The sequence below is a fragment of the Ambystoma mexicanum genome, chromosome 9, assembly GCF_040938575.1.
Source record: "Ambystoma mexicanum isolate Mex_15411 chromosome 9, UKY_AmexF1_1, whole genome shotgun sequence".
Taxonomy (NCBI): Eukaryota; Metazoa; Chordata; class Amphibia; order Caudata; family Ambystomatidae; genus Ambystoma; species Ambystoma mexicanum.
The window spans coordinates 1,460,472,385-1,460,498,784 of NC_090931.1; the positions used below are offsets into that span (position 1 = coordinate 1,460,472,385).

The 26,400-nt window shown below is 44.7% G+C and overlaps 1 protein-coding gene across 4 annotated transcripts in view; it reads right to left on the minus strand.

The window, feature by feature from the left end:
- SPEG (striated muscle enriched protein kinase) overlaps positions 1-26,400 on the minus strand; it is a 2,620,794-nt gene that overhangs the window by 1,787,495 nt on the left and 806,899 nt on the right. For all 4 annotated transcript variants that reach the window (XM_069616880.1, XM_069616879.1, XM_069616881.1 and 1 more), the window contains one exon: positions 9,865-10,047. In XM_069616880.1, the coding sequence (XP_069472981.1) occupies positions 9,865-10,047 (183 nt within the window). The remainder of the gene's footprint in view (positions 1-9,864; positions 10,048-26,400) is intronic.

Consider the following 26,400-nt stretch of genomic DNA (forward strand, 5'->3'; position numbering starts at 1 on the left):
GAGTACTCACCTGCAAGGACTGCTAATTCCTTTACCTATTGGCCCTATGTCACACCTGCCATCTGGCATCCACGTGGTGCACAGAGCCTAGCCTCCAGTAATATCTTTACCGCCTTATTGAACTGCAACATCCCCAGGCTGACTAGCCTGCTACCACTCAATTGTACTGTTGTCATTATCGGGTGAAGTCGCACAGAACGCTGCTTGTAGCTATGTATCCATTCTTATACCATGCCGTTTAAAACCTTCACTGGACGTGTTTTTCATTAACATGGTCATCATATCCGCATCTCACTTTGTTTTTTAAGCTTCTTCCCGACGCTGCTCTTAAGATGCTCTCCCTCCTTTGAGCCTGCCATGTGACATGGTCGGCTGGCAAACTGGTCATGACCAGTTCCAGCTACCTACCATCCCTGCAAAATGCATGCACCTGGTGAGGCTCGGGCAGTTAAAAGTCTGCAGCCTCATCGGCTTGCCTGAGGCCTCTTGTGTGCCATTGCCATAACTTTCACCAGATTCACAAATGCAGCGTTCCCACATCGAAAACAATGCATAGGACTGACTGAAGGCTGGCAAGGTTCTGATATGCGTAGAAGGTTATGATCAGTAAATCATTGACATAGAGGTAGACGTGAACAGCCTTAGATAGAGGCAGTCCAAATCTATGGAAAACTTTGTTAACATCTTGCAGAAATATTGTTTGTATTTCTGTGGGATCGGAAATTCCATACTTACAGAGAACAAATCTGCTGGAACCTTCCAAACATTTTGACATCTGCCCCGTAGGTCTGGACTATCTCTACCCTTAGTGTCATAACCATGCACATTAGTTGTGTCTTGTTCTGATGGCAATGACCGTTCACCTCAAACGCAATATTCTTTTGGTGACCATAGCATACTAGGACATATAAGGAAATGTTATTACTATCACTTTCATCCTAGTGCTCCATAATGAGTATCTCCATGAAATTCTTTAACACTGATTACTACAGAGTAATCTTCCTTTGTATTAATATCAAATTATAAATGCTATAGTGCTTATCTGGCAAATGTATTACTTTTTCAACAATACTCAACAATTAACCCCCAAAAAGCACATTCGTTTTTCTTAGAAATACTATTTTGCATTTGAATTTTTAATATCTTTTGCATATCATAACGAAAAGATTACTATGTAGAATATAAAACATAAACATTTCGATAAGACCCATTATTCTAAAAGATTACCAAACATAATATGCATAATAAAACACACAATTAAGATATAACATTTGCTATAGTAAATATACAATAAAATAGTTACAATCAGTCCCTTGCAGCCACTTATAACAATCTGGTACTCTTGTTCAGAAAATAATTGCCTATGACTATTTTTTGATTGTTTAAAGTGCTTAGGTCTAGTCACCCTACGTTTCCTAGGGTCATCCAGACGTGGACCCCTTGCTCACTGTGCTCATGGAGGCACAGCTCCACCTCACTGATGAGGCCCAACAAGGCTGAAATATGTGTCTGGGGTTGCTGTTGGTACTCTTGTCCAGAGGAGAATTGCCATTGCATTTCAGTGCTGGACTGCCCATGTGGGCGGGACAAAGACTAATATGCAAATGGGTATTTCCCTTCTGTTAAAGGTACAGTGAGCTAAAGTGTGGCTGCGGACTCCTAAGTGGGTATCTTCCCAAAGAACAGGACATTTAGCCATGTTCGTTCTCGCAGAGGGGCACCTATGACTATTTTCTGATAGTTTTAACTATTGCCCAGATATGATAGGCCACATCAACCATGGTCAGTGGTTCAGCAGAGTAGATCATAGACCAAAAGATTCATAGCCCCTCCACTTAGCAACAAACCAAGCGTATCCCTTATCATAGAGCATTTGTAGGCCAGGACATCCAGTCAAGACGTGTCTGCAAGCCTCGATCTCAGCCCCACAAGTGCGGCACAATCTTAGATCTCTAGGTTCCTTAATCCCACCCCTAGTAACCTCTCGTAGTGGCAGTATATTCAACCGTAGGTATAAAATAAAACGCAGCAGAGGTAGACTGCAGTATGTTATGAGATAGCTATGGGGATTTACACCAAGCAAAACCCTGCTTTGCATACTTAAGGTGTCGCTTGCGCAGAGTCAATACATCAATGGTCATTACCCAGTACCACAATAATGATCTTTTTCTGAACTCAAACAAGAATACCCCAAGCTGAGACATGCACTCTACTTGAAGACCAATGTCTTTTAGGTGATTAAATACAATATTAGTCAGGCTTTGGTTGGCCAAATTACCAGGTCTACATTTGCCATGATCATCCATTAACAATAAAAATGTATTTGAGGTTGCACCAAGCTTTGCTTCAAGAATGTTCAGGAGTAGTTTGGTGTACCACATCTTCCAATGCATGGCGAGCAGGATCAACCCCAGCTCTATTCTTCATGCTTCAACTGAGACCCCCAAACTCGACCTCAGTAGTTTTCCCTCCATTTTGCTTAGCCAGTTAGTGCTGACACCTACCATGGATTCTATGACATACATCAAAGTTGGAAAGGTTGATTTGGTGTATACCTGAAAGAGGTCCTCTATCGACTCTCCTCCCCTAGTTTTTATTATGTTTTTCAGAACCTGACACTTGCGCATCACCTTAATGGTCACACGGTCCCCAACAATCGTTGTGAATGGTGTTCCGGGGAATGGGCATCTCAGGTATGGATCTGCAAGATATTTCCATCACAGAAAAATCTGCGACGGAAATGTTTGCATGGGAAATGTATGCACCACAAATATGCTTACATTTCCCATGCAAACATCCAATAGAAACCCATGCATACATACACCCCCACCCACACCCACAACACTCCCCCACTTACACCCCCACCACCCTACTTACCTTTCCTTCGTTCGCGCTGTGTCCCTGCAACGCTGGTTCTCTTTCACTTCCGTGATCGGGACCTGGTGCTGCAGGGTCCTTTTTCTTTTTTGGGCAGCTGCAGGGGTTTCTCCCGCAACACCCCGCTCACTATACTGTATAGTATTTATAGTATGCATAGCAGGTATCAAAATTGTCCATTGCAATTAACATAAAGCTTGTACGGTGTCCCCTGCAGCCCCCAGCTTTTTTTTTCTTCTGGCGGGGGGCTGTGTGGGTGTCACCCGCAACCCGCGCTCACTTTAGTGAGTGAGCGGGGGTTGCGGGTGACACCCCCCAGCCCCATACCGCCCCCACCGAAACACCTAAACACATACCACGAAAAGTTAAAACCTTTGGTAGTTAAAACTTTTCGTGGTGTGTGTTTTAGGTCTTTTGGTGGGGTCAGTAATTTTTATTCGGACATTTCGTCTGAAACCTCAGGTATATGTAGGTCTTAACTTGGGTTAATTTGGTACAGTCTAGCCAGCAATTATGATTCATAGGCTTCTTTCACTTACGCTGCAGTTGTAGAATCTTGGTCTTCTGAAGATTAGTGACTAAGTTATTATCTTTTGCCTACTGCGCAAGTACATCTAAATAATGTTGTAGTCCCAGGGGAGTGCAGTCAAATATTATGGTATCATCCACGTAACCTATCCAAGAGATAGGTACGCCCCCCCAGTCAAGGAGGATGATTACTGCATTGGTCTCGGGACACTCCTGTGTCCGCCACATAGAGATTGAACAGCAGGAGTGCTAAAACGCACCCCTGCTTGAATCCCCTATTAGTGGCAACCGGTGCAGTTATAGCAACCTCCTGGGATATTCGTACTGACACAGTTGTGTCAGTATATAAGAGAAGTATGAAATAAAGTAGCTGCGGGTCAATGTGCCAAGCAGCCAGTTTATTCCAGAGACGTTCTTGGACCCTCTGAATCAAAAGCCACAGAATAATCGATGAAACAGAGATAGAGAGCCCCATCCGTTCCATAGCAGGTATCGGCCAAGAATAGCTGCAAGGCCCACATGGCTAATACGGTAGAGCATCCTCGCCTAGAACCAAGTTGCTGCGGTTGAAGGAGATGTAATTTTTCTGCCCATTCTTCAAGTGGTTTTAATAGTATAGTGACAATTACTTTGCTACTAGAGTCTAGCATAGCTACCAGGCGATAGTTCCGTAGATCATTATATGGTCCTTTTTTAGACACCAGAATTAAAATTGAGGATCACCAGCTATCTGAAATAGTGCCACTATTTCCATAAACATTATGTGGAAAACCTCTGCCTATAATAGAGGATTCCCTTTCATTAGAACATTTGGTAGGCCATCCGGCCCCGGAGCTCAGGATGATTTCAACCCCATAATAATGGTGGGAATATTAATGCTACTCATCCTATCCCTTAGAAACTCTGCTTCTTGGGTTAGGTTAGTATCCATGCAACTACATAGTTCACAATCCCCATATGTATCCGTTACGAATTGAATCCACTGTTGCTCACTGATCCCACACAGTTCTTTTGGGGACTTACCAGCCATATAGGTGCGATACAGAGACCAACATTTACGTGAGTCATTGGTTTTAATAAGCTAAAAAAACAATGTCCAATTGTCCATTAAGACACTGGTTTTATATTGCCCCAGCCAGTTCTTATATCTTGTTTTCACAATGGCTGATTCAGATTTTTGCTGAGCAAGAGAAAAGGGTTTATTATGCCTAATCCCAGCCAACTCTCATCTTAAAGCTTTTTTCTTCCCATGTACCCCTCTATGAAATCGCCTGGCCTAAGGCCATTCTGGTGAAAAACACTTCCAGGCCTATGCATTTGCAGCCATATCATCCGCAACAGGTACCATAATTGTGCATTGCAATTAACATAAAGCTTGTACGGCTTCCAACCCAGTTTTTCTATGTTCTCACACATTTTCTGGATGTTAGTCATGGACCAAATAATACGATTGCCTTATGCGGAAGACTCAGCCCTGCTCAGTGTTGGCCTATACCTGGTTTGCAAATTAATATCAAAAGTGGTCTTCAACATTGCATGGTCGCTCAACCTAGTGGGGTGGATTTCATAATTACATAGTAGGCAGCTGAGCATTTTATTCGCAAATATGTAATCTAAGTTCGAAACCTGCCTTCCACATAACATGTCTATTAGGGAAGTCTCCCCACTGGGTATAAGGGGCTCTAAGAGATATTGTAGCAGGTTGTCCACCCAGGCTGCCCCAAGCTTAGTTAATTCATACGCATGTAAACTGGCTGCCGCAGAAAGTTTTTTAAGTAGGGCAGGGTTGCCCTCCAGCCGCTGTAGATCCCACAATGTTAAACAATGTGCATTAAAATCCCCTGCCATCAAATTTCGTCCCCAGAGTATAAATTGCAACATTTCTCAATGGTGCTAATGATGCTCTCCCTTAGAAGGCCGGGCATGTGTCCATCAGGTGGTCTCATACATGGTAATAATCAGCGTATTTACATTAGAAGATGGAAAATTAGCTATGGCGACCGATATACAGCTAGAGGGCTTCCCTTCTATACTGAGCCATTTAGCGTCCAAGGTGGAACGAACACGAATACAGAAACCCCCTTTGGGCGGCCTCTAATGTTAAGAAGGGCATTCAGAGTGAATACAGTATACCCATCCAAGGCAATGTCTGTACTAAGCCAGGTTTCTTGTAGTAGAAAAATGTCAGTGGAGGTAAGAGCCTCAATGCCTGCTGTAAAAGAAGAAAAAGATTTATAACCTCTGGTATTCCAGGATTAAACGGAACATTTCCAACAGTTCACCCTGGTTCAATATTGATAATCAGCCTGGACCGACTGCCATGCAGCCGTATTCCTCTGTCCCTGGCTTGGCTTTTAATGGTATTGCACCATAAAACCATTGGGCTGATTTTGTTTTAGCTCTCCTGCTTCACCCATATAGTTCCTGGACTTCGTTGATTCACCATCCAGTCAGGCCCCTTGATTTCAAGGGATTTCAAAACCAAGATTGCGTGCTCTGATGCTACTAGCAGAATCCTTTCTACCGCCACCAGGGAACCAAAAGTCAATTCGTAGTTCTATGGTTGGCAACGCCACAGATTCAATGTCACATGATCGTAAGATTTGTAAGCTTGTTATGTGGCTAAAAACGGGCATTAAATTCCTGTGGTTAAGAAATGGACTTTCATTTGTAGTCTCCATTTCCTCAATTCGTAATGACTGCTGGCATTCATCATTAGTGGACTTACGCTCCTTACTTCTCCTTCTAGGTCATCATACTAGTATTTTCAGTTTGTATCAAAACCAAAGGGGACTTTTTTGATGCTGGAAAAGCACATATAGCACCAAAAAATGAATGTGGTACGACTTCTCTTTCTCCAACAGCACTCCCACAATCATCAGCTGGAGCATGTGGCCCGGAGAGGGCCCTATTCTAGCATTAAGGCATCCTGCTCCAGGATTGACGGAGGTGGTTGGCTTTGGAATGAGACTTCTCGCAGCCTATTCTACTCTGATATCATCACCTCAGAGATTGCGCAGCCAGTGACCTCATCATTAACTTTAATTCCCAGGAGTCCATCTTTGGTCCTCAAAAGACTCCCAAATAGTTTCCTTTGCAGCCGAGCATTGTGCACAGTGAAAAACCATAAACCCATAGTGCATAAGGGAGATGATCTGTCTTGCAGAAGGACGAGGATTTGTTTTCAAGAGATGACATGTATTATGATTAAAACATAGTCTTTCTTCCAAATGGCATACATTTCCTTGATTTGTATTTAAGAGAGCTCATATGAAAGGAATTGACTGTGTGAATGTTGGTATTGATTTGAACAGGTTCACTTGCAGACCCAATCTACTCAAAAGATAAAACACATCTTTTAATTTAGAGCTGTCTGGTGGAAATATCACGGAGATTATGGTAAACAAAGATTTTCCCAACCTTTTTAAATGTGTTGCTACCACTGCCATTCACTTTGAGAATACAATGGAGTATACATAAACCAGTCCATAGTGAGACGGTAGGTTCTTACCTCTCTATCCACATCACACTATACTTCCAGATGTCGTGTGGCAAGCCTTGATTATTCCAGCTATGTTCTGCCGACTGACATCTAGGTCTTTTTTGAACTGGTCGGTAGATTCTAGAACTTCTTAGCATATAGGATTCAGAGGGAATTGCACTATGACAATACCTGAAAGTGTCTTTTACATTTAGACCACATCAGTTGTCATTCATTCATTCCATTTTTTAGAGACAGGTTGTGTAGGTATGCTGGACCATTTGCTTTGTGAGGCTAGCCTAAGTATCTTCTATGTACATGTTTAATTTTAATCTTTGCTGCAGATGAATAAAGCGTGTTGGTAAATAGTTGCTTAAAGGTGTGGGATAAGGGATATTCTTTCTAGGTTATGAAAGTAGAAGGTTATTTAAAATATGTAACTATTAATAAAGTGTTTGCGGTGTCCTGTTCTATTGCCAGGTAAGGAAGATGATGTGAAATAAAGCAAATTAAAAAACAGACACAATCTTTACACGTGTCCTACAATATCTGTCAAGAAACAGTCTCTCGCTCACCCACATGAAATTCAGAAAATAAATCAAGACCATGCACTCCAAGGAGCAGCTTCTTCACACTCCATAAAATGCACACCCTTCAAACCTACCTTGCCCATAATACCTTTTGTCGACCAATGTCTACAGCAAACCCCCTTTTTGCCCCATCCCTCCTTTCAACACTGTTACATCTTCCGCCCAAAAACTGTAAATGTTTAGCATTCTCTGCTACCCTTAATGATATGGTAGTAGTAAACGGATTATATGTGAAGACACCAGCATTCAAATGCCACTAGCAAAACGCCTGCCAGTCATTCTCGCTTTTTTACCCTGCTTCCCCAGCACTTCCAAATCCATCTACCAATTTGCCTTTCCTTCCCTTATAGGAGTCTAAATGAGAATGCTGCAGCTTTTTTGCTGGTGGCCTTCTGATACCAGCATACTCACCTAATATGAATAAAGTCTATGAAATAAGGACTTTAAATCCATATAACCATCTAATGCATGAGTACTCAAGTCATGACTCTTCAACTCCCTTAAGCCCTAGCCAACATAGTCAGTGGTAAAGGATCATGGGAGTTGTAGTCCAAAACATCTGCAGGACCATGCATTGAGTACCCATGTACAATTATAACCCCTACTGATAAAGTGCTTTGTTGCATCCCCATGCTAAGTCTGAATACTATAAACACCCAAAATAAAATAAATAATGTTGAACAAGAAGGATTTTAACATGCTCAAATGCATAATTCCCCCATGGTATATACTAAAGATCAAAAAGGTACCTTAAAACCCTGATTATCAATTATTTAAAATAAATGTAAATATTTGCATGTTAAATGACATGGAGTCCTTCAAATTTACTAAGCCATTGAAAGGAAGATAAACACTATGGCCTCCAGCCCATGCTCATTCTATCACAAACACTCTCTTGTATGTAATTTAATTTCAGTGCATACGTTTACATGGAAAGTACAAACACTTTTCAAATCTTTAGTTGATGATGCTTCTATGCCATTTGTCAAGTTTTAAAAAAAAGAAAACGTATTTGGATTTCCCCCCCCCCTTTTTAGAACCTGAATGTCAGATCATGTAGGCACATTGTGACTACATGGGCGTTCAGAAGAAATTGCGCAATTAGAGCAAAAACAGAGTGAAAGGTTAACATAAGCATATTTTTATAAAAATGTTGATCATCACAACTGGCTCAGGTTTAAATTCTTGTTTATGCCGATGAGAGTAGTTAAACTCTATGTGCAATCTGAAAATCGCAGACTTGAGTCGTGGCAAGCATGTGCTGCCTGCATCCTTCGGAGGCACCGACCAACGAGAACATTTGAGTTCAATTAGCAATTACCTGCAGTTCTAACAGATGCAGCATCATATAAATTGATTATTTGAGCAATTATTCCATCTCAGAGAAAGGCTATTACCACTAGTAGGAGTCTGCTGCACAGTTCTTTATTCAATGGAGATCTATGACATCTCAGAGAAAGCCATCTAACCTCAACTCCAAGTCAATGCAGCCATCTCAATGAAATGTTTTTTTTCTTTTGTACTATTTTACCACTGACTGAAATTTTTTGGGGTTTTAAAAGAAACCTTTTTAGTTATATTCCACCCTTCTTTACTGTGAAACTGGGGTACTGACCTCTCACTCCCTATTTCTTCACTTTTATATTTTTTTTGCTATTCTTTCTTGTTTTCCACTTTTGTAGGCCCTAGTCCAACATACTGTTTATTATTTAAATATTTACATTTTCCCTTTAATTTTAAGACGCTTCATTTCATACTTTAAAAAACATGTCTGCGTATTTTACATTTAAGTCAATAGTTACATGTTCGGTGCAATATGTTTTTACATTCAAATGATAACTTTTCTTATTCGAGGCAGATCTTACAACACAACCTACTTCATTAAACAGGGCTATGGTAATTTATGGTAGCTTTTCTTAGGGTGGATCTCATAACAGGGATTGCTTCTTCAGGCAAGAAAAGGTGGGGGCTGCGTATAGATGATCCTAGAAGGGCAAGTTCACTTGCGTTAATTCCATTAGGAAGGACATGCTAGAAGTGTGGACGTGGGTTCCCATTGGGGGCCGGTTCTTATAAAAGCAGAACCTACAGTAGAGCAGGAAATGGTGGGACAATGGAGTGAGTCCCTTATAAGGAGAAGTGTTACTTCCATACTGAGCAACACCCTTTGGCTGCAGGAAATTACTCTTTAACAAGATATTGTTTGTATAATAACAAACACTTTTTTATTGAGAGGACTGTGAAGGGATGTTCTCATAGGGAGGAAGTTACTATAGCTATGTAGTGTGCAGGTCCTGGTTGATGGCCCCTTGGTACAATACATGCCTGTCCAACATCACCACCTCCCCTTTAGTGCTTGCTGCCCAGCTGTTGCTGTTTATATTTTACCTGCACACACTGTCACACAGCTGGTGCTGCTGGACTCGGACACCTCGTTCCGAGCAGTCACGGTGTAGACTCCGGTGTCTGTTTTTTTCGCACACTGGATGAGCAAAGTATGTCGTTCCCCCTCTGCCCGGATCTGATGGGTGTTGCTGCTCTTCAGGGGAATGTTATCTTTCTTCCAGGAAACTACAAGAGTGAAATGACATTGTGTTATTTCCTTTCGGACAATGGATGATCCTATCTAAAGCAAAGTCAGCATGTCTATTGACACTTCTAAAATAACAGACTGCCAGATACAACAGTGACTGTAGGGGTGGCAAATGCTTAACTCTCTTCATCAAAAATGATTACAACCTCAGAAGCAGAAAAAGCTAGTTATCACTACTTGTCCAGTGTTTGTTGACATCTTTCTTGGCTTAACATGCTTTTAACATTATACAATGTCAAGACAAAGATTCTGGACTAAAGATATCACCAAATAAGAGCAACTTCAAAAATCTTAAATCGCATGAGAACTACAAAAGTTGACCATTTCAGATTCCTTGGTGCATTGTGCAATGAGGCAACATGTTAGTGATTATGAACACAAACAAGCATAGTCCTGGTTGGGGAAGAGGGTTGGATTGAGGCTGCATTACTCTAGTATAAACATAAATAAATCACGTTTTAATACCCTTTCTTAAACTAATTGAAACAATATTAAAAACGAGCACAATCTATTTGTTTTTGAAGCTCCACAGATTTCTTCATCACATGGCATATAAACATGATTAAGTGATAATGCTCCAAAACAATGAACATTTCTCTAACGGTCCTCCATTGGCACTTAGGGGGTCATTATAAGTTTGGCGGTGCAGGAAAAGTGCCAGTAATTCCGTGACTGGCACTCTTCATGCCCCGCCAAACTACAAGTTTGCGGTGGGGGTTCATTCATTTACCTCCAGCCAAGAGCTGGAGGTAAATCAGGCCACCACCGGCATCAAACAAGCCGGTATTTCTGGGAACGGTATTACCGGTGCCGGAAATACTGGCAATCCCCTCCATGGAGTCTTCTGGGACTCCATGGAATGGGGATTTACCGCCCTTTCTGCCGCTGTAATAACCCGCTAATACCAGGATATCAGGTGGTGGAAATGGTAAGTCAGTTTGCCGGTATCCCACCGGATTTACCGGCGGGATACCGGCAAACTTTTGAGCTACCTTCAAAGCTGCTTGTTTCACTCATTAGATATTCCAAGGTAAAGCCCAAAATAATCTGTAAAAGAGAACATTCCTCCATAAATGATCTAATGCTAGCTACAGCCAAAAAGTACATTTGGAAGAAGTAACGGATGGGTTCTCAATACAATCTTTTCCTTGTGGAAAGCCCTATAAGGCTCTGAACATGAGAGAGCCTGAACATCACTAATTTTCCTGGCCAAAGGAACAGAAACCAGAAAACCTGTTTTCCAGGGCACTAAATTGATGCTGATAGAAGGCATATGTTCAAATCACTTGTGACCCAGAGCCGCAAAGACTACAAAGAGATTTCATTTAGGGTGAGGTTTTTTGACAGGAGGGTACAACCATAAGCGACAATCAAAATGTCTCTTCATGACTGGATTGGCAGTGAAGAAAAAGAGCTGTTTATAGTTTCGGAATGCTCCATTAGCAGATAAGTAAGTCCTGCAGATTTCAACGTAGACCCCAGAGGCAGCTATGCTGGAAAAGAAAAGTGAGAACATCATCTAGGGAGCACAAAAGTGGCTCAGAACCTCATTCAAGCATCCAATTACAAAATCAAGTCTACTTTCTCTTGTAATGTTGGCAAGTAGACTATTTCCTAGCAGCTTGCAGAACCGACAGGTTCTCATCAGAAATACCTAAATCCCACTAACTAGCATCTCAGAAACCAGGCTGCTAAGTGTGTCAATAATGGGGAGAGGAGAGGACCATAAGACCCCCCTTCTGGCTTAGAAGACCCAGTAACAAAGGAAGACGATAAGGACCCTCGTTCCTCAGACCAGGCAAGTCTGAGAGCCAGATTCTTATTTGACAATTGGGAGCTACAAAGCTCAGAGAGCAGTTGTGTGTGTTCCGAGTGTTCTGAAACTTTCACACAATCATGGGGTTCAGAGGAATGGGAAACGCATAAAGCCTCTTGTAGCCCAATGTAATCTGCAAGCTGTCACCCAAAGATTCCAGGCCCTCACCCATCCAGGATCATTAAAGATAACAGATAACATTTTTAATTCTGTCTGGTTGCGAATAATTCTACCTCTGTAGTCCCCCAATCCTGGAAGATCACCTGTAGAAACAAGTCTGTGATCTCCAGCTCGTGATTGATATGAGAAAGGTGACTCAGTCTATCAGCTTCCTTGTTGACTTCTTCGGCTAGGTGAACAGCTTGAATAAACTTGTGGTGAAGAATAGCCAATTCCCAAATATGTACAGCTAGAAGGCAGAAAGGAAGTGTCAGGATTCTATCCACCTGCCTGCGAGCGCCACTGTGTGCGCACATTTAGAGACTCTGTTTATAGCATAATTGCCAAATTAACAGCTTCAAACTGCCTCTGCATTCATTTACTTGTTTTACCACTGTAGTTTTGGACTAATCTAATTTCATGTCCATTCTGAGCTTTGGGTAAAACCAGAAGATGCATTCTGGTACATGTATGTTGTCCAAGAAGCAGAGGGTTGGAGGAGGCATACTGAGTACAGTTGTTTGCAGCAAGCTACTAAAAGCTGGAGATACCCTGATTGCATTCACCTGTTCCAAGCCACTGGAGGCTGGGCTGCTGAGAGCTAAAGACACATTAATTACAATCCACTGCTGCAGACTACTCATTCAGGTGCTGGGCTTTATTGAACACAGCTGCCTGAGACTGCAATCTGCTCCACCGTGTTGGGTTGTTGGCTGGGAGGGTCTATATAAGCTCACTTTGAACAGAAGCAGTTGTTCAGTCAACTGCTTCCACTGGGAGTTCATGCTTTTGAACCTTTTCTGAATATTGTGATTTTGGCTTTGGAATCCTGTTTCTTATTGCTGTGTTGTAGCACCTTTACATTCTGCTTTTGCAGACTGCCTGTTTTTTAACCTTTTCCTTGATTTCTAACTTTTGACTTCTGAAACCTTGTCCTGTTTTGCTGTTAAAGACATTCAGTTCTTTGTTCTTATCTTTTCTGCCTTTTGGACTTTCTGTAAACACCATGTTTTCTGTAATCATTTCTGCTTCACAGACCTGTCCTTTTTCTGCTTAGATGTTCTCTCTTTCTCTCTGCAATCCCAGTCTCTTGAAGTTTTCCTGTTTGTTCCTCGCCTGTGAGAGCACCAGATTTCAGTCCATAGAGAGTTTCCTGAACCCCTTGTATTTGCTGTGTTGACAGCAACCTATCTTGTCTGATCCTTTGCCTTGTGTATTCTGTCCTGTACCTGGTTACTTCTTTCAACACTGCTTTTTGCCTGTATTACACCTTGGTCCACTGTTGTTCCTCCACTGTGTATCCATTTACAGTGTGATCCCTGGGTTGGTCTCCGTTCAGATTAGATAAGGAAAAGATTTCCATTGCCTTCGCTTAGTCTTTTGGAGTCTTACCTACATCAGTATATGGTCTCCAGTTTTACCATTACACAACAGTCTCTTCGGCGTGTCCAACTCATGAAGCTGCTATATGGCAGTTGTGAAGAGTAATCTACTGGTACAGTGTTGCCCAGTATATTTCGGTTGGAATATGGGATATCACACAAGACGTGTTAAGGGACTTCGGCTACGGAACCTCCCTGTGACTGTCACCGCGGGTACAGACCGCTATATATTAGTCAATGGCCTGGGGTGGAATCAGGGGATTGGGTTTCCTGAGCGATATGCAATTGATATTGTCTGAAGGGAGGCCAGCAGTTAAAAGGGCGTCTGGAGGCCGGAAGTGTTGCAGCGTACCTGGTCTCCCTCTGTTCGTATAGACTCATGTTTTCCAGCCACCTTGAGAATGTAGGGGCATGTCCTAGCCACCAGATAACTGGCCACCCCATTGGCCATGCCCATCAGTTTTTTCTTGGTGCGGGTTCCTTCTTCGATTAGAGCCAGTAGCCAGAGTTCCAGTGAGCAGTCCCTCGTTGAGGGTAGCATTCCAGCCATCACCTACCCTATGGTGGCCCAGAATGTTCTAATGCGGGGGCAGTTCCATGCAACTTGATAAAAGTCAGCAGGCTCTGCACTGCATCTCTTGCAGGCGGGGGTTCTCTCCGGGAAGAACCTGCTCAGGGTGTGCAGGGAGTAATAAACCTGATGAACAAATTTGTAATGGATCAATCTGTACCAACAGTTTATGGATATATAGGGGGTTTGCATGCAGATTAGTTAACATTGGTTCTCGCTCATTGGTTGACCCATTGATGCCTCCCATGTGGTTTTGTAAGAGTGTTTTATCACCCCTTTACCAGCCCTGACAAGCTTGTAGATGGTAGACACCAGTTTCCCGGTTACGACGGGGTTGGTCACATAGCATTGTGCAGGATGGGGGGTGGAGGCCTGCGGGAAGTCAGGCCATTTGTTCCTCAGAACACAGCGTAATCTGTAGTAGTGTAGTAGTGTCACAGCGTTTTGTGCGCCACTGGAGCGGAGCTCATCCTAAAGTATGAAACACCGTCCTGTACTAGGTCCCCTAGGGTCAGAACTCCCAATGTTTTAAATCGTTGCCTGAATAATCTTTTGTGCGTAAGTGGGATCCCGATTATGTTATATATTGGCAGATCGGGCAGATAGAAAGGGGTGGTCCCTAGCAGCTGATTCATCCGTTCCCAGGCTTTAAATGTTATTGTTATTGGCTGAACCTCCCCTCTAGGAACAGTGTCTCTATTTCCCCAGAGCATACCCATTAATGCATCAGGGTTGGTGATCGCCCTTGCTAACTGGGAGTGTGGGGAGTCGAAGCTAGGGGTGTTTCAAGCTGCTATGTATTGCACCTGAGCTGCCATGTAGTATATGTACATATCTGGATATTCCAGACTGCCGAGTTCATAGGGCCGGGCTAGTGTTTCATATGCTATCCTAGGTTGTTTCCCTGCCCAACCCAGTCTGGACATTAGTCTCTGTATGCGGCTCCAGTAACTAAAAGGAGCCCATACTGGTAGATTGTTAAAAACGTACAGGAGTTTGGGGAGTATTACCATCTTGGCTAGGGCTTTGCAGGCCGCCTGTGTGATGGGGAGCCGAACCCATGTCTCAACGTTGTGATCTATTGTCTCTAATGGGCAATATAGTTGTCTTTGTATAGGCTGTCCCGTGTAGTAGAGACTATGTTGTCAAGGTATCTTATCCCTTGGGGACACCATCAGAACTTGTCACCCATGTCTATCTGCGGCACTTCCGGAGTTAGAGGAAGGACTTCAGACTTGTCCCAATTGATCCTGAGCCCAGAGAATTCACCAAACCTGACCACTTCCTGCATCAATGGGATTACGTTTTGTCAGAGATGCTTGATATATAGCAGGATGTCATCTGCATACAATGATATGGTAGATAGATGTGTCTGGATGCGAATTCCACGATGTGCATGTAGTTCTCGGATGTGACAGGCCAAGTGCTCCATTGCAAGAGCAAATAGGACTGGGGAGAAGGGGCAGCCTTGGCGAGTGCTGCGTGGGGGGGAAATATGCAACAATATAGTACTATTCGTGTACATTGCTGCTCATGGGGCCATGTATAGCAGCTTAACCCAGCTGATGTAGGTGAGCCCAAACTCAGAACGGCGAAGCACCTCAAAGAGGAAAGGCCACTCAACAGAGTGGAAGGCCTTTTCGGCGTCAAGGGCTGCAACTGCCATTGGCACCTTAGGGTTTACATTGTGCATAAGGGTGAACAGACGTAACAAATTATTTTGAGTGGACTTACCAGGGATGAAACCAGCTTGGTCAGGGAGGACCAATGCTGGCATGTAAGGAAGTATGCGATCCATAAGCATCTTGATGAGTATTTTATTATCTGTATTTATAAGTGATAAGGGTCTGTATGATGGTAACAATCAGGGTTTTTTCCCAGGTTTTAGAAGTACAGTCTCTAGGGCAGATCTGGTGGACTCAGGTAGAGGACCCGCGGACAGTGCGCTTTCGTACATACCCATCAGGTGGGGAATCGCCAAATCTGCGTACGCCTTATAAAATTCTGTTATTATGCCATCCAGTCAAGGGGCTTTCCCACTGGGTAAGGATTTTATTGCTTTGCGTACCTCTTCCTCCGTAATGGTGTAATTAAGGGCACTACCTTGGTCCTGATCCAACCACCCAAGGGCTATCTCATTTAGATATCGTATTAGCTCATCGTGTCCAGGGGTGGGGCGAGACGTATATAAACTGCTCATAGTATTCCTTAAATTCACTATTGATCACCTGCAGGTCTTTTATAAGGCCCCCATTCTGGTTTTCGACCTCTGCTATACTGGTGGTTTGGCGTTCCTTGCGAATGGCCCATGCCAGGGTTTTACTTGGTCGATCACCTTCTCCGTGCCTCACCGCAAGTATTGGGTCCCCAATAAAGTTGTTTTCACTATTTGCCAATTGTAGTAGCTCCTCCCTGTATGCCCGGAGATCACAGCGTAGGACTGGTGTGTCCTGAATGCCCTGTTTGTTCACCCCTTCACAAATTCTGTTTTCCAACACTTGCTTGGATTTGCGTATAGCTTTCAGGACCCCCCTCTTTCGAGATATAGCATCCCCTTATATAAACCTTAAAGGCTTCCCAGATTATGCCGTGATCGGGGACTGACCCTTGATTCGCCTGGAAGTAGGTGCGAATATTCGGTTCTATTTTGGAGCGAAATGCCACGTCCTCGAGGGCAGTAGCTCTAAATCGCCATCGAAGTGGGCTTGGGGACTCTTGGAAACCACGAATAGAGCCAGCACTGGTGAATGTCCAGACAGAGTCCGGGGGAAGATGGTTGCCTCAGTGACATCCCGAAGTATGTGAGCGGTGACCATTATATAATCAATCCTAGAGGTGTTGCTGTGCCCATCTGAGGAAAAAATGTATTATCTGGCGTGTGGGTGCATGCCCCTCCACACATTAGAGACATTGTGGTATTAAGAGATGGAGGACCATGCCTTAACGCCCGTGGGAGGGTTAGTTGTATTTTTGCAGATCTATCTAAGTCTAGTGTAAGGGCGAGATTAAAGTCGCCTGCCCATAAAATGTCGTAACCCGGAAACTTGTGTATGCGCCTGTCGCTTTGGTGGAAGAACTCCGGGGAATCGGTGTTCGGCGCGTAGACATTTATCAAAAGGAATTTAGTGGCTAGTATCTCTCCCGCAAGTATCAAAAACCGTCCCTCCTCATCCTTGATCTGCTCATGTAGTCTATATTGTAGTGTACTGTGTATGTAAATGGCTACGCCTCTGGAGTGCGAGGTGTAGGAAGAATCATTCCTATGAATACCCCATCCCGGTAGCCTGGGGAGGGGGGTGCCTCGAGTCAGGTGTGTCTCTTGTAGGCATAATACGTTCGCCCCATGGTTTCTGCTGTAGTTCGTGATTAATCGCGATTTCTTGTGATTGGTATGTCCCCTTACATTCCATGAGAGAATTGCAAGGGTCGTTCCAGGCGGTCCGCCCGTTATCGGATTAGTCAGAACCCTTGTGGGGTCATGGCGATTATTGTCATGGAATATGCAGCGTGATTGTATGTTGTGATATCTGTTGCACCTAATTGTGTTGTACCATTATGAACTGAGTGTTCTGAAATCCTTAATACCTAGAACCTTTAAACAGACCAGCCAATACTGTGGCCTCCTCCAACCTCCCTCACTCCCACGCCAGAAACAATAATCTAACAGCTCCCAACCCACTCGCATACCTTTAACTAAACACATAATTGGAACAGAACAAGCCGCAGTGTCCTCAGGTAGTGGAGCGATAAGGGCAGCCAATGCCCTCCGAATGGCAGCACCCTAATTGTGTTGCCGCTGGGCCATGTTCAAGGGACTCCAGGGCCATAATTTAGCCTCTGGTGCATGAAGTAAGGGCCATCTTGGTGTTGTGGTTGTTCAGGAATGCTGCGGAGAGCGTCAGGGGGATCCACCTGGATCAGGTAAGTTTGATGCAAAGTGCTCTGCTGCTTCAGGTGAGGTGAAAAAGACTGTGGACCCATTGTACTGAACGAATAGTTTGGCGGGAAATAGCATCGCATATTTAATTCCTTTTTTGCGCAGGGAAGTCTTTGCTGCTTGGAACGTTTTTCGTTGGTCCTGCACCCCAGGGCTGAAGTCAGGGAACAGCCGGATTTTGGAGGAACCCCAGCGCAGTTCATCCTTTTCTCTGGCGGTGCGTAGAATAATGTCTCGGTCCCTGTAGCTAAATATTCTGGCTATTATCGGGCGCTCTGGGGCGCCCGGTGGGGGCCGAGTAGCCCCCGATTGGTGGGCCCTCTCAACCATGAACATCGCTGTTAGTGGGGGGTTGCCCAGAACATCCACCAACAGTGTTTCTACAAATTTCGCCATGTTTTCGATTGCAGTCGTTTCTGGTATGCCAAGTATCCGAACATTATTTGGTCTGGAACGTCCTTCCAAATCCTCATTTTTGGCCAACACCTTCTTCGCCGTCTGTTGCATTTCAGCCATTTCTCGCTGAAGGGTGGCCACTTTATCTTCACCATCCTGTATCCGCTGTTCAGCCTCAGACATGCGGCCGCATAGTTTATCTATTTGTATAACTTTGCAAGTTAGAGGGTCAATTTTTGCCCCCAAGATGTCCGTGCAGCTATTTAGGGCCAGAAGCATTTGGTTCAGGACAGCCACGTCTAGCTGAGACGTGGGTTGGCTAGGGGAGGCTGTAGGCAGCGATCGGAACTGGTCGGGCGGGAGAACTGATCCATCCTGGCCTGCCTCTTGGGATTGACCATAGTAGTGCTGAATCCCAGGTGATTCGCTGCAGGGATTGCGCCGTTCGGATCCCGAGGAGGATCATGGTGTCCGCAGCAGAGGGGGAGAGCAACGTGTTTTATGGTGAATGCGGGTCCTGAAGGGTACCAGGCTGATAGGGCCGCCAGGGGTCTGGTGGTCGCCAGAGACTATACAGATGTCCTGGGCTTTCCGATATGTAAGTTATGAGATTTAGAAGTGCCTGTAACTAGCCGCAGGTTTGTTTCTTGCTAGTCAATATCTGCCAGGAGAGGTGGGGTTGTTGTCCTATTGATCAGGTGCAGGAAGATCAAATTGGGCTAGGTGCGTAGCATCCACCACAGCACTAGTCTCCACCACAGCTGTCGCCTGGAGTAGCTTGTTAATACATTCAGGGCGGGTAGCGCCCACAGTCTTACAGCATATGAATATTGGTAGGGCTGCTGCTGCCAAGGCCTGCCACCATCAGTGTATACAGCCTCCAAGTGCCCGTTGCTGTGAGGCAGCACTGGGAGACCCACAAGGAGACCCGGGGTGGACCAACCAGCACAGCAAGTGGACGTCATGCAGTTATGGCATTTCACGCTCTCATGATTGTATCCTCGGATTAGTGTGGTGTTCCCCAGACCTCAGCTGATTACAGGGAGAGTGATGTTGTTGGGAGGGTCCAGGGGCAAGTGTCCGATCACTGATGGGGAAGCTGGGGCCCTGCACCGGTGTCCTCCGGTTAATTAAGTCCCCCAAACTGCCCCACAGGCACCCAGAGTGAGCGATAGTGGACCACACGGGATCCAATCCCACACGATCTCCCCACCGTGTGGTGTATATGGGGTTCCTCTCACATGCACTGGGAGACCAGGGGGCCGAGGCCAGGGCAAAACAATGCAACCCAGAAAGACTCCCGACTGCGGTGCGTGGTCTTACTGGGATCAGGTCCAATATTGCAGTTGTTATCACAGTAGCTAGGGGCCCAGATGTCTCCCACAGTATACAGTGCAGTGTATATTCCTCCTTGCAATTTGGCAGAGTAGACTGCGCGGGGAGCCTAGGCGCGGGCCCGGCTCAGTGCAAAAGGGGAGCAAGTCTATTCATGACCAGGCACCCAACGGGGCGCGGAGACCCAGAAGTTGGTGTTCGGGACGCGGGCAGAATCTGGCCACAGCGCGTAAAGGATTGCCACTCACCGTCTGTTCTTCTGCCACTGCCAGCAGCCGAGAATCGCCCCGAGCTGTTGACCTGCTGGAGGGATGTATTACAGCGAGCGTCCAGATCCTGGTGGTCGCCCCAAAGGTGAAGGCTAAGGAGTCAGTTAGGGGTACCTCCACACCCACCCTGCTGCAGAGATTCTCGCTGATAAAGGTAATGTTCCCTGATGATCGAGGGAAAGGGGTAGCCCAGAACAGTGTCCGGTATCCGTTCTGAATGTACTTCTGAATGTACTTCACACCAGCGAGCCTCTTGGTGCAAGTTCCCCCCTGTCCTACAGTACAGAAGGAATATCTCGGAACCTACGGAATATTCTAGGCAATCGTCCTCATTACAAACCAAGTTTATTGCAAGAGGATACAACAGAAGCTTGATCTCAGAGGTGAAAGAGAAAGTCAATACTATCCAAAGGGAAACTCTTTTGACACCAAAGTCAGCCAAAGACAATGAGGAGCTGGTATACGTTACAACACACTCAACCCAGAGCAAAAGGATTAAAATACTTATTCAGAAACATTGGTCAATGTTGCAAATGGACCCAAGAGACCCCGACCTTTGCATACAGGAACCACAAATCACTGCGTAACAGCTTAATCAGAGCCGATATAACAACCACAGAAACAGGAAAATTCACACATAAAGGGACCATACCGTGCCTGAATTGTCAGCATTGCAGTAATGTTATAAAAGGGAACACCATTAGACACCCACATACAGGGAAATCCATCTCCCTCAAACACTCCTGTACATGCGACTCATCCAATGTTATCTATGGTCTTAAATGTCCATGTGGCCTATTTTACATAGGTATGACTACCAGGAAGGCAAAAACACACTGGGCGGAGCAAAAATCTAATATCAGGTTGAAGAGTCAAAAGTCACCTGTTGCAATGCATTTCTCAGAAGCTAGACACTCAGTAGCACAACTCAAATGTGTTATACTTGAACAGGTTAAACTGAGCCCTAGAGGCGGGGATATAGTGAGGAAACTACAACAGAGGGAGATTGTGTGGACTGACCTACTCGATTATCTCAGCCCTAGAGGCATGAATGTTGACTTTGATTTGATGTGTTATGTCTAAAAAAAAACTATACCACGGTTGCACACTGGGACAACAGAAACTCAGATTGTGAACGTTGTTTGGTATCCTGTGGAAATTGGAACCCAACGACGGCAGATCCATGTACAAAATTAAGAGTGTAAATAGGTTGGCACTTACACCTTGTACTTTTAAGTGTAACCAGACTAAAGAGACAGAGGTTGATGGAGCAATACGTCCTTTGAGTCTAAGGAATAAATGGGGGAAGATTTCCACTCCATTAGGCATACAATGCGGAATTATGCTCTGCTTCATGGAGATTGCGTCCCTGGGGACCTGGGGACCCAAGCAGACTTGGTCTGCGTCATTCCCACTCTCCCAGACAATGATCCATGAGCAGTTACCCTCATCATAACTGGTAACCTAATATGCATAACCAGATAATCCAAAAAGCTAAATTTATTGGCAGGATTTGTTATGGATAGCCTGTGTAGTGATAGGACCCTGGTTTTCAAATGCAGACTCTTGGCAATGCATGAGCCCACTGGGTATATGGTATCCAACGCAACGTAATTCAATATAGCTTCTCTACACTTTGAGGGGCCGTCATTTACAAGCAGTTCATTAGATATTTTTTTAAACTTCAGGTACATAATCATAATATCTTCCGCTGTCCTATGGACCACCTGTATGTATTAAAGGGTCATCTGACCTCTTACATATAGCTCATGCAGATAATGACAGATATGCAGAATAGCGCTGTACTCACTATGAACGCATGCGCAGAGAAGTGCATTCACATGCAGATTATTTGATTACCTATATTTGTTTGTCGTTGGAGAGACCACCCATATGTATTGAAGGGTCACCGGACCTCATACTAATAGCCAATACAGATATTGATACCAATGCAGTATAACGCTAGAGACACGATGCACGCATGCACAGAGAAGCGCTGTTCCCATTCCTAAATGGGACCAGGCCGTTCTCTCCACGCATGCGCGGGACTAATGGGAACAGGATATCAACATCCGGGTTAGAGTGCAAGGCACTCACGCCCGACGTTGGAAGCCTACACTTGACTCCTGGTAAAGGTAAGAATAATCAGCTCTTCATATCACATGTCTTTACGAGCGTCTGCAGCCTGCGAGGTTGCTTTTAGCCTGAAATCTATGCTTATAAGGGAAACGATTTTAAGGTACGATTCGGGTGAATTGAATGAGCACCACTGGCTCTACTTACGTTTTCTTTTCCAAGTATTTACGTACCTGGCACTCTTTTATACGAGGGTGCTTGCCACATGGCCTACCCCGCTAGCTATTGAACAATGCGCGGTACACAGGCTCAATTTACGTGTTCATCTTCCAGTATTGACTCACAGGGCACCCTTTTATGCGAGGGTACATGCCACATGGCTTATCCCGCTACATATTGAACACTGCTTGGTACAAGGGTGATTAGTCCAGCACATTTAGGTGGGCCTCCAAGGAATTTTGAGACACTCAATAAATAGAGCCACGCATATGTAGATTCACACACGGCGGGTGCACACACTCAAGTTTCTTTGAGTTTCTTTGAAGTGGAAACTACTTTATAAATCATTTTTGCTTCTATTCTAGAGTTTTATTTTTTAATTCACCCGTTTGAGGTGCTAATCACCACACACAAGTACGAATGTGCCCCGTCATATTTCAACACGAGAGTGTGGCCAAGACCGAAGTAATAGATCCCATCAGTGAAATCAAGAGGTTGGTGACATTTTGGGTTTCTTTTTGAAAAATACAGTCTAGTTCCAAAACAGTAATAATAGCAAGTCCTTTTTATATTTCCCATTAGGAATTTAGGGTGTGGATACACCCAGGTTATGGAACCACAAGCATTCTTTGCCCTGAAGATGGACTTAGGTACAGTCCGAAACGCGTTGGCACAACAGTAAATAATTGGTGCTATTTGGAGTTGGTGACTTTCAACCTAAAGACTTTTTCTCTTGATGACTAAAAGTGGACATTGTGAACATAGGCCGAGGAGACCTTTATGCTTGTGCCCAAAAAAAAGCTTTGGATAATAAGTCTTTGTCAATAATATCGTTTTACACTGTCCACTCACAGAAAAATGTGAAGTATTTTTTTGTTCTAATTTTTTGTTTCAAGCATTAAGGATAATGTGAAGTTTTCGTGACAAAACCAAAAGCCTAGTGTTTGAATTAAAAGCACTGAGCGTATTCGTTTTTTTAAAAAGTCTGTTTCTTGGAATTGTTTTCTTGTTATACTGGGTAAAACGGTTTTGAATCAAAATCTTTCATAAATAATCTTTTGAATTTGAAGAGCATTAAATGTGAATGTTGAATGGTATTGAGTTAAGCAAATAACCTCGTCTGGGAGAAGCCATTGACCTCCCCGGACCTATTGTATCCATCTCTCAAAGAGAGATCAAATATAAATACAAAACACACAAAACTGCAGGGATTAGAGCTCAATCTAGACTTTTTGATTCTCTCAACCTGCTAAACAGACAGAATTGGGACTTTGTTCCCTTTGGAGTGCATTGGTGGCTGACGTGCAGCGATACACGTCTCTTGTTTTGCAAGTTCCCCCCATATCAGATCTGCACCAGTGCGCGGGCGCACCAACGCTTGAGTCGGAACCCTCCCCCGAGCACCGGTGGTTCAGGGGCCGCACATTGCCCTCCACCCCTGCCTCCCGCAATGCACAGCAGCCAGCCCCAGGGTGCCCGGGTCTAGGGTCCAGTAGCGGGGCACAGCATCCAGTCAAGGCCTGCACCGCCGTCTCCGTGAGCAAGGGAGGAAGAGGGACTGCAGCACAGGTCAACAATGAGGGAGGAAGCCGAGTCCCGAAGCGATCAGTAATGGTGTCACCCGTGTGCTGCAGGCCGTGACCGGGGCCAGTGCGTAGTGTGGCCCGCGTGTGTGCCACCCACTGGAAGCGCCTAAGGCAGGAGTAGGGAAGGCTCCAGCCGCTTCGGAGGAGAACAGAGTCCTGGTTCGGAAGATTGTGCAGGGGCGATTAAATGGGCCGAAAGAACGCCAGTCATCCCCACACTCACTCCGGGGCCAGACGGGCAGCCCTCGCAGTCAAGAACGGACGACGTTGTGAAGTGCAGCTGTTGTTTTTCGCCTGCCTCCAGTTCTAGCGTGGGCGCCAATCCCCCACCTCGACCTCAGTCGCTTCAACATGGCCGCAGCCCATCTGCATCCGCACCGCTATCCGCAGAATGCTGGTGTGCAGTCAGATGTTGGCTCAAACAATGCCCTCAATGTTTATTAGTGCGGGTATGAGCTCCGGATGGTGAGCTGGGTCCCAGGGTGGGGGATATAAGGCAGGATGATGGCTCCGTTGCCGGAGCCTCTCAGGCAGTAGTCATTTTACAAGCTGCACCACAGCACCGTTGCCCAGTATATTTAATTGTCTTTGCTTGCTCTCCGTCTCTTTACTTAGGACCAGCTCCTGTCCCTGCAGTTCCTGTGAATACCTGTCTCAACTCAGATCAGCTTGGTATGTACCCTGTTTCGAGCTGTATGCTAGCGTTCCCTCAGGAATCTAACCTAATCTATGGTGCATACTGTGAGATATAGGTTTTGCCCTGTGCTCTCCGGCCAGACTCCTGCCAGGAGGAGACTTGGAACCATTGTGTTTGTTTATATAAAACATAGACGTCATGCTGTTATCTTTATAAGTACTGACGAGCCCTGAAATCCTTTCAGGGTGTTAAAAATTGCAAGAACATCTAGGAAGTTTATGTGGGATACTCCCTCCTCTGTGTCTATAGAACATGCATTTGCGTTGGCCCAGAATAGCCCCTCAACATGTGAGAGACAAGCTTGACATAATTACATTTTAAGCGGGGGTTGGGAGGTCCTGCTATGGAACATCAACAAGAAGATTCAGGTCATCACACCACCATTCCAAATCTGACCTCAGCTCAATCAGTATGCAAATCTTATCTTACTGGTTATCTGTCTCCTGGTTCCAACACGCAGAAAGCTGAAGCTGATCCCTGTCCATTTTCAGACGAGCCTTTGGAACAGCCATAATGCACAGGACCAAGGTCTGGTGATGGTCAAGAAAATGATTGGCCATAATTTTGATATCCTGAACTCTTTCCTAAGTAGGAAAAACTCTGTCTATCGCCAAGATCCACTGGAAGCCAATGAACGTGATGCCCTTACTAGCTGTAAGAGAGGACTTCGGAATGACCAACAGGCCTTGTTTGAACAACAGATCCAGGAGGAGTTGAAGGGCTGTCTAAGCAAGACAGCATGACTCAACTCAGATTAGCCTAAATGTAGGTATGGATAGACATACATGCCCAGAATACACAAGTGAGCAGCTGGCTCATCGGCTTTGTGAAAACCTGAGGGCTGCATTGAGACTGAAGGGTAGTATACGATACTGAAAATTAGGTTCTGTTAGCGAGAATCTCAGGGATCTCCTGTAAACATTCACAATGGGAATGTGCAAATATGCATCTTTCAGATCCACGGCGCACATCCATCCAATCTCCCTGGCATAATGCTTTCCAGATTTGGGCTGCTGTAACTATCTGTAATTGTTGTAATGGGAGAAAGGGGTTGTGGAAAGAGAGGTCCAACATTGTTCTCAGGCAAGACATTTTTTCTTTGGAAAAGTGAAGATGGAGGTGTAAAAACTGCTTCCTCTCTCCCGAAGTGGGAACACCTCTATAGCCTTTATCTGAAGAGGATTGTTCATCTCCTAGAAAAGAGCAGCTGAGCCGATATGAAGAAGTGGAGGGGAGGAGGGAAGAGATGGAGGAGCAGCTAGGTGGAAACCTGAAGAAATTACTGAGACGACCCAAGAATCCTCTGAAACGGTACATCATTTGGTTATGAATTCAGAAACTCGGTCCCTAACTGGGAAGCTGTGGAACTGTACGAAAGCCTCATTTCTTCTTTAGTTCTGAAGTGGCTGTAGTGGGGGGTATGGAGGAGAAAGAAAACACTTGTGCTGGTCCTGGGTTGTTTACCTCTTTGCCATATGGAAGCTATCACCGGCTGTCTATTCTTTTGTTTGTGGTAGCCACAAAATCCTCAAAAACATTTGGTTCTCAAATAATAGCAGGAATGTCATGATGCAGGAAATGGCTTCTGCAATGGCTTTGCAAACAAAGTGAGTTTTCTGTTAAGGTGGAAGTTATCTTTTTCAGTCCTCATCCATTGAATAGTAAAATAAATCTTCACCCTTAAAGGGCAAATCAAGAAGGTTGTCCCGTACGTCCCAATTGAAATAACATGCTCTCATCCATGTTGAACAGCACGCATCAGTGTCAAGGATCTTAAACCAGTATCTATGTGGTGCACTGAATATTCCATCATGTCTGGGGCAATCAGCTTTGCTTAGGACAGGCATGACTTATAAACTGCAACTATATCTACCGGAAGAAACAGTTA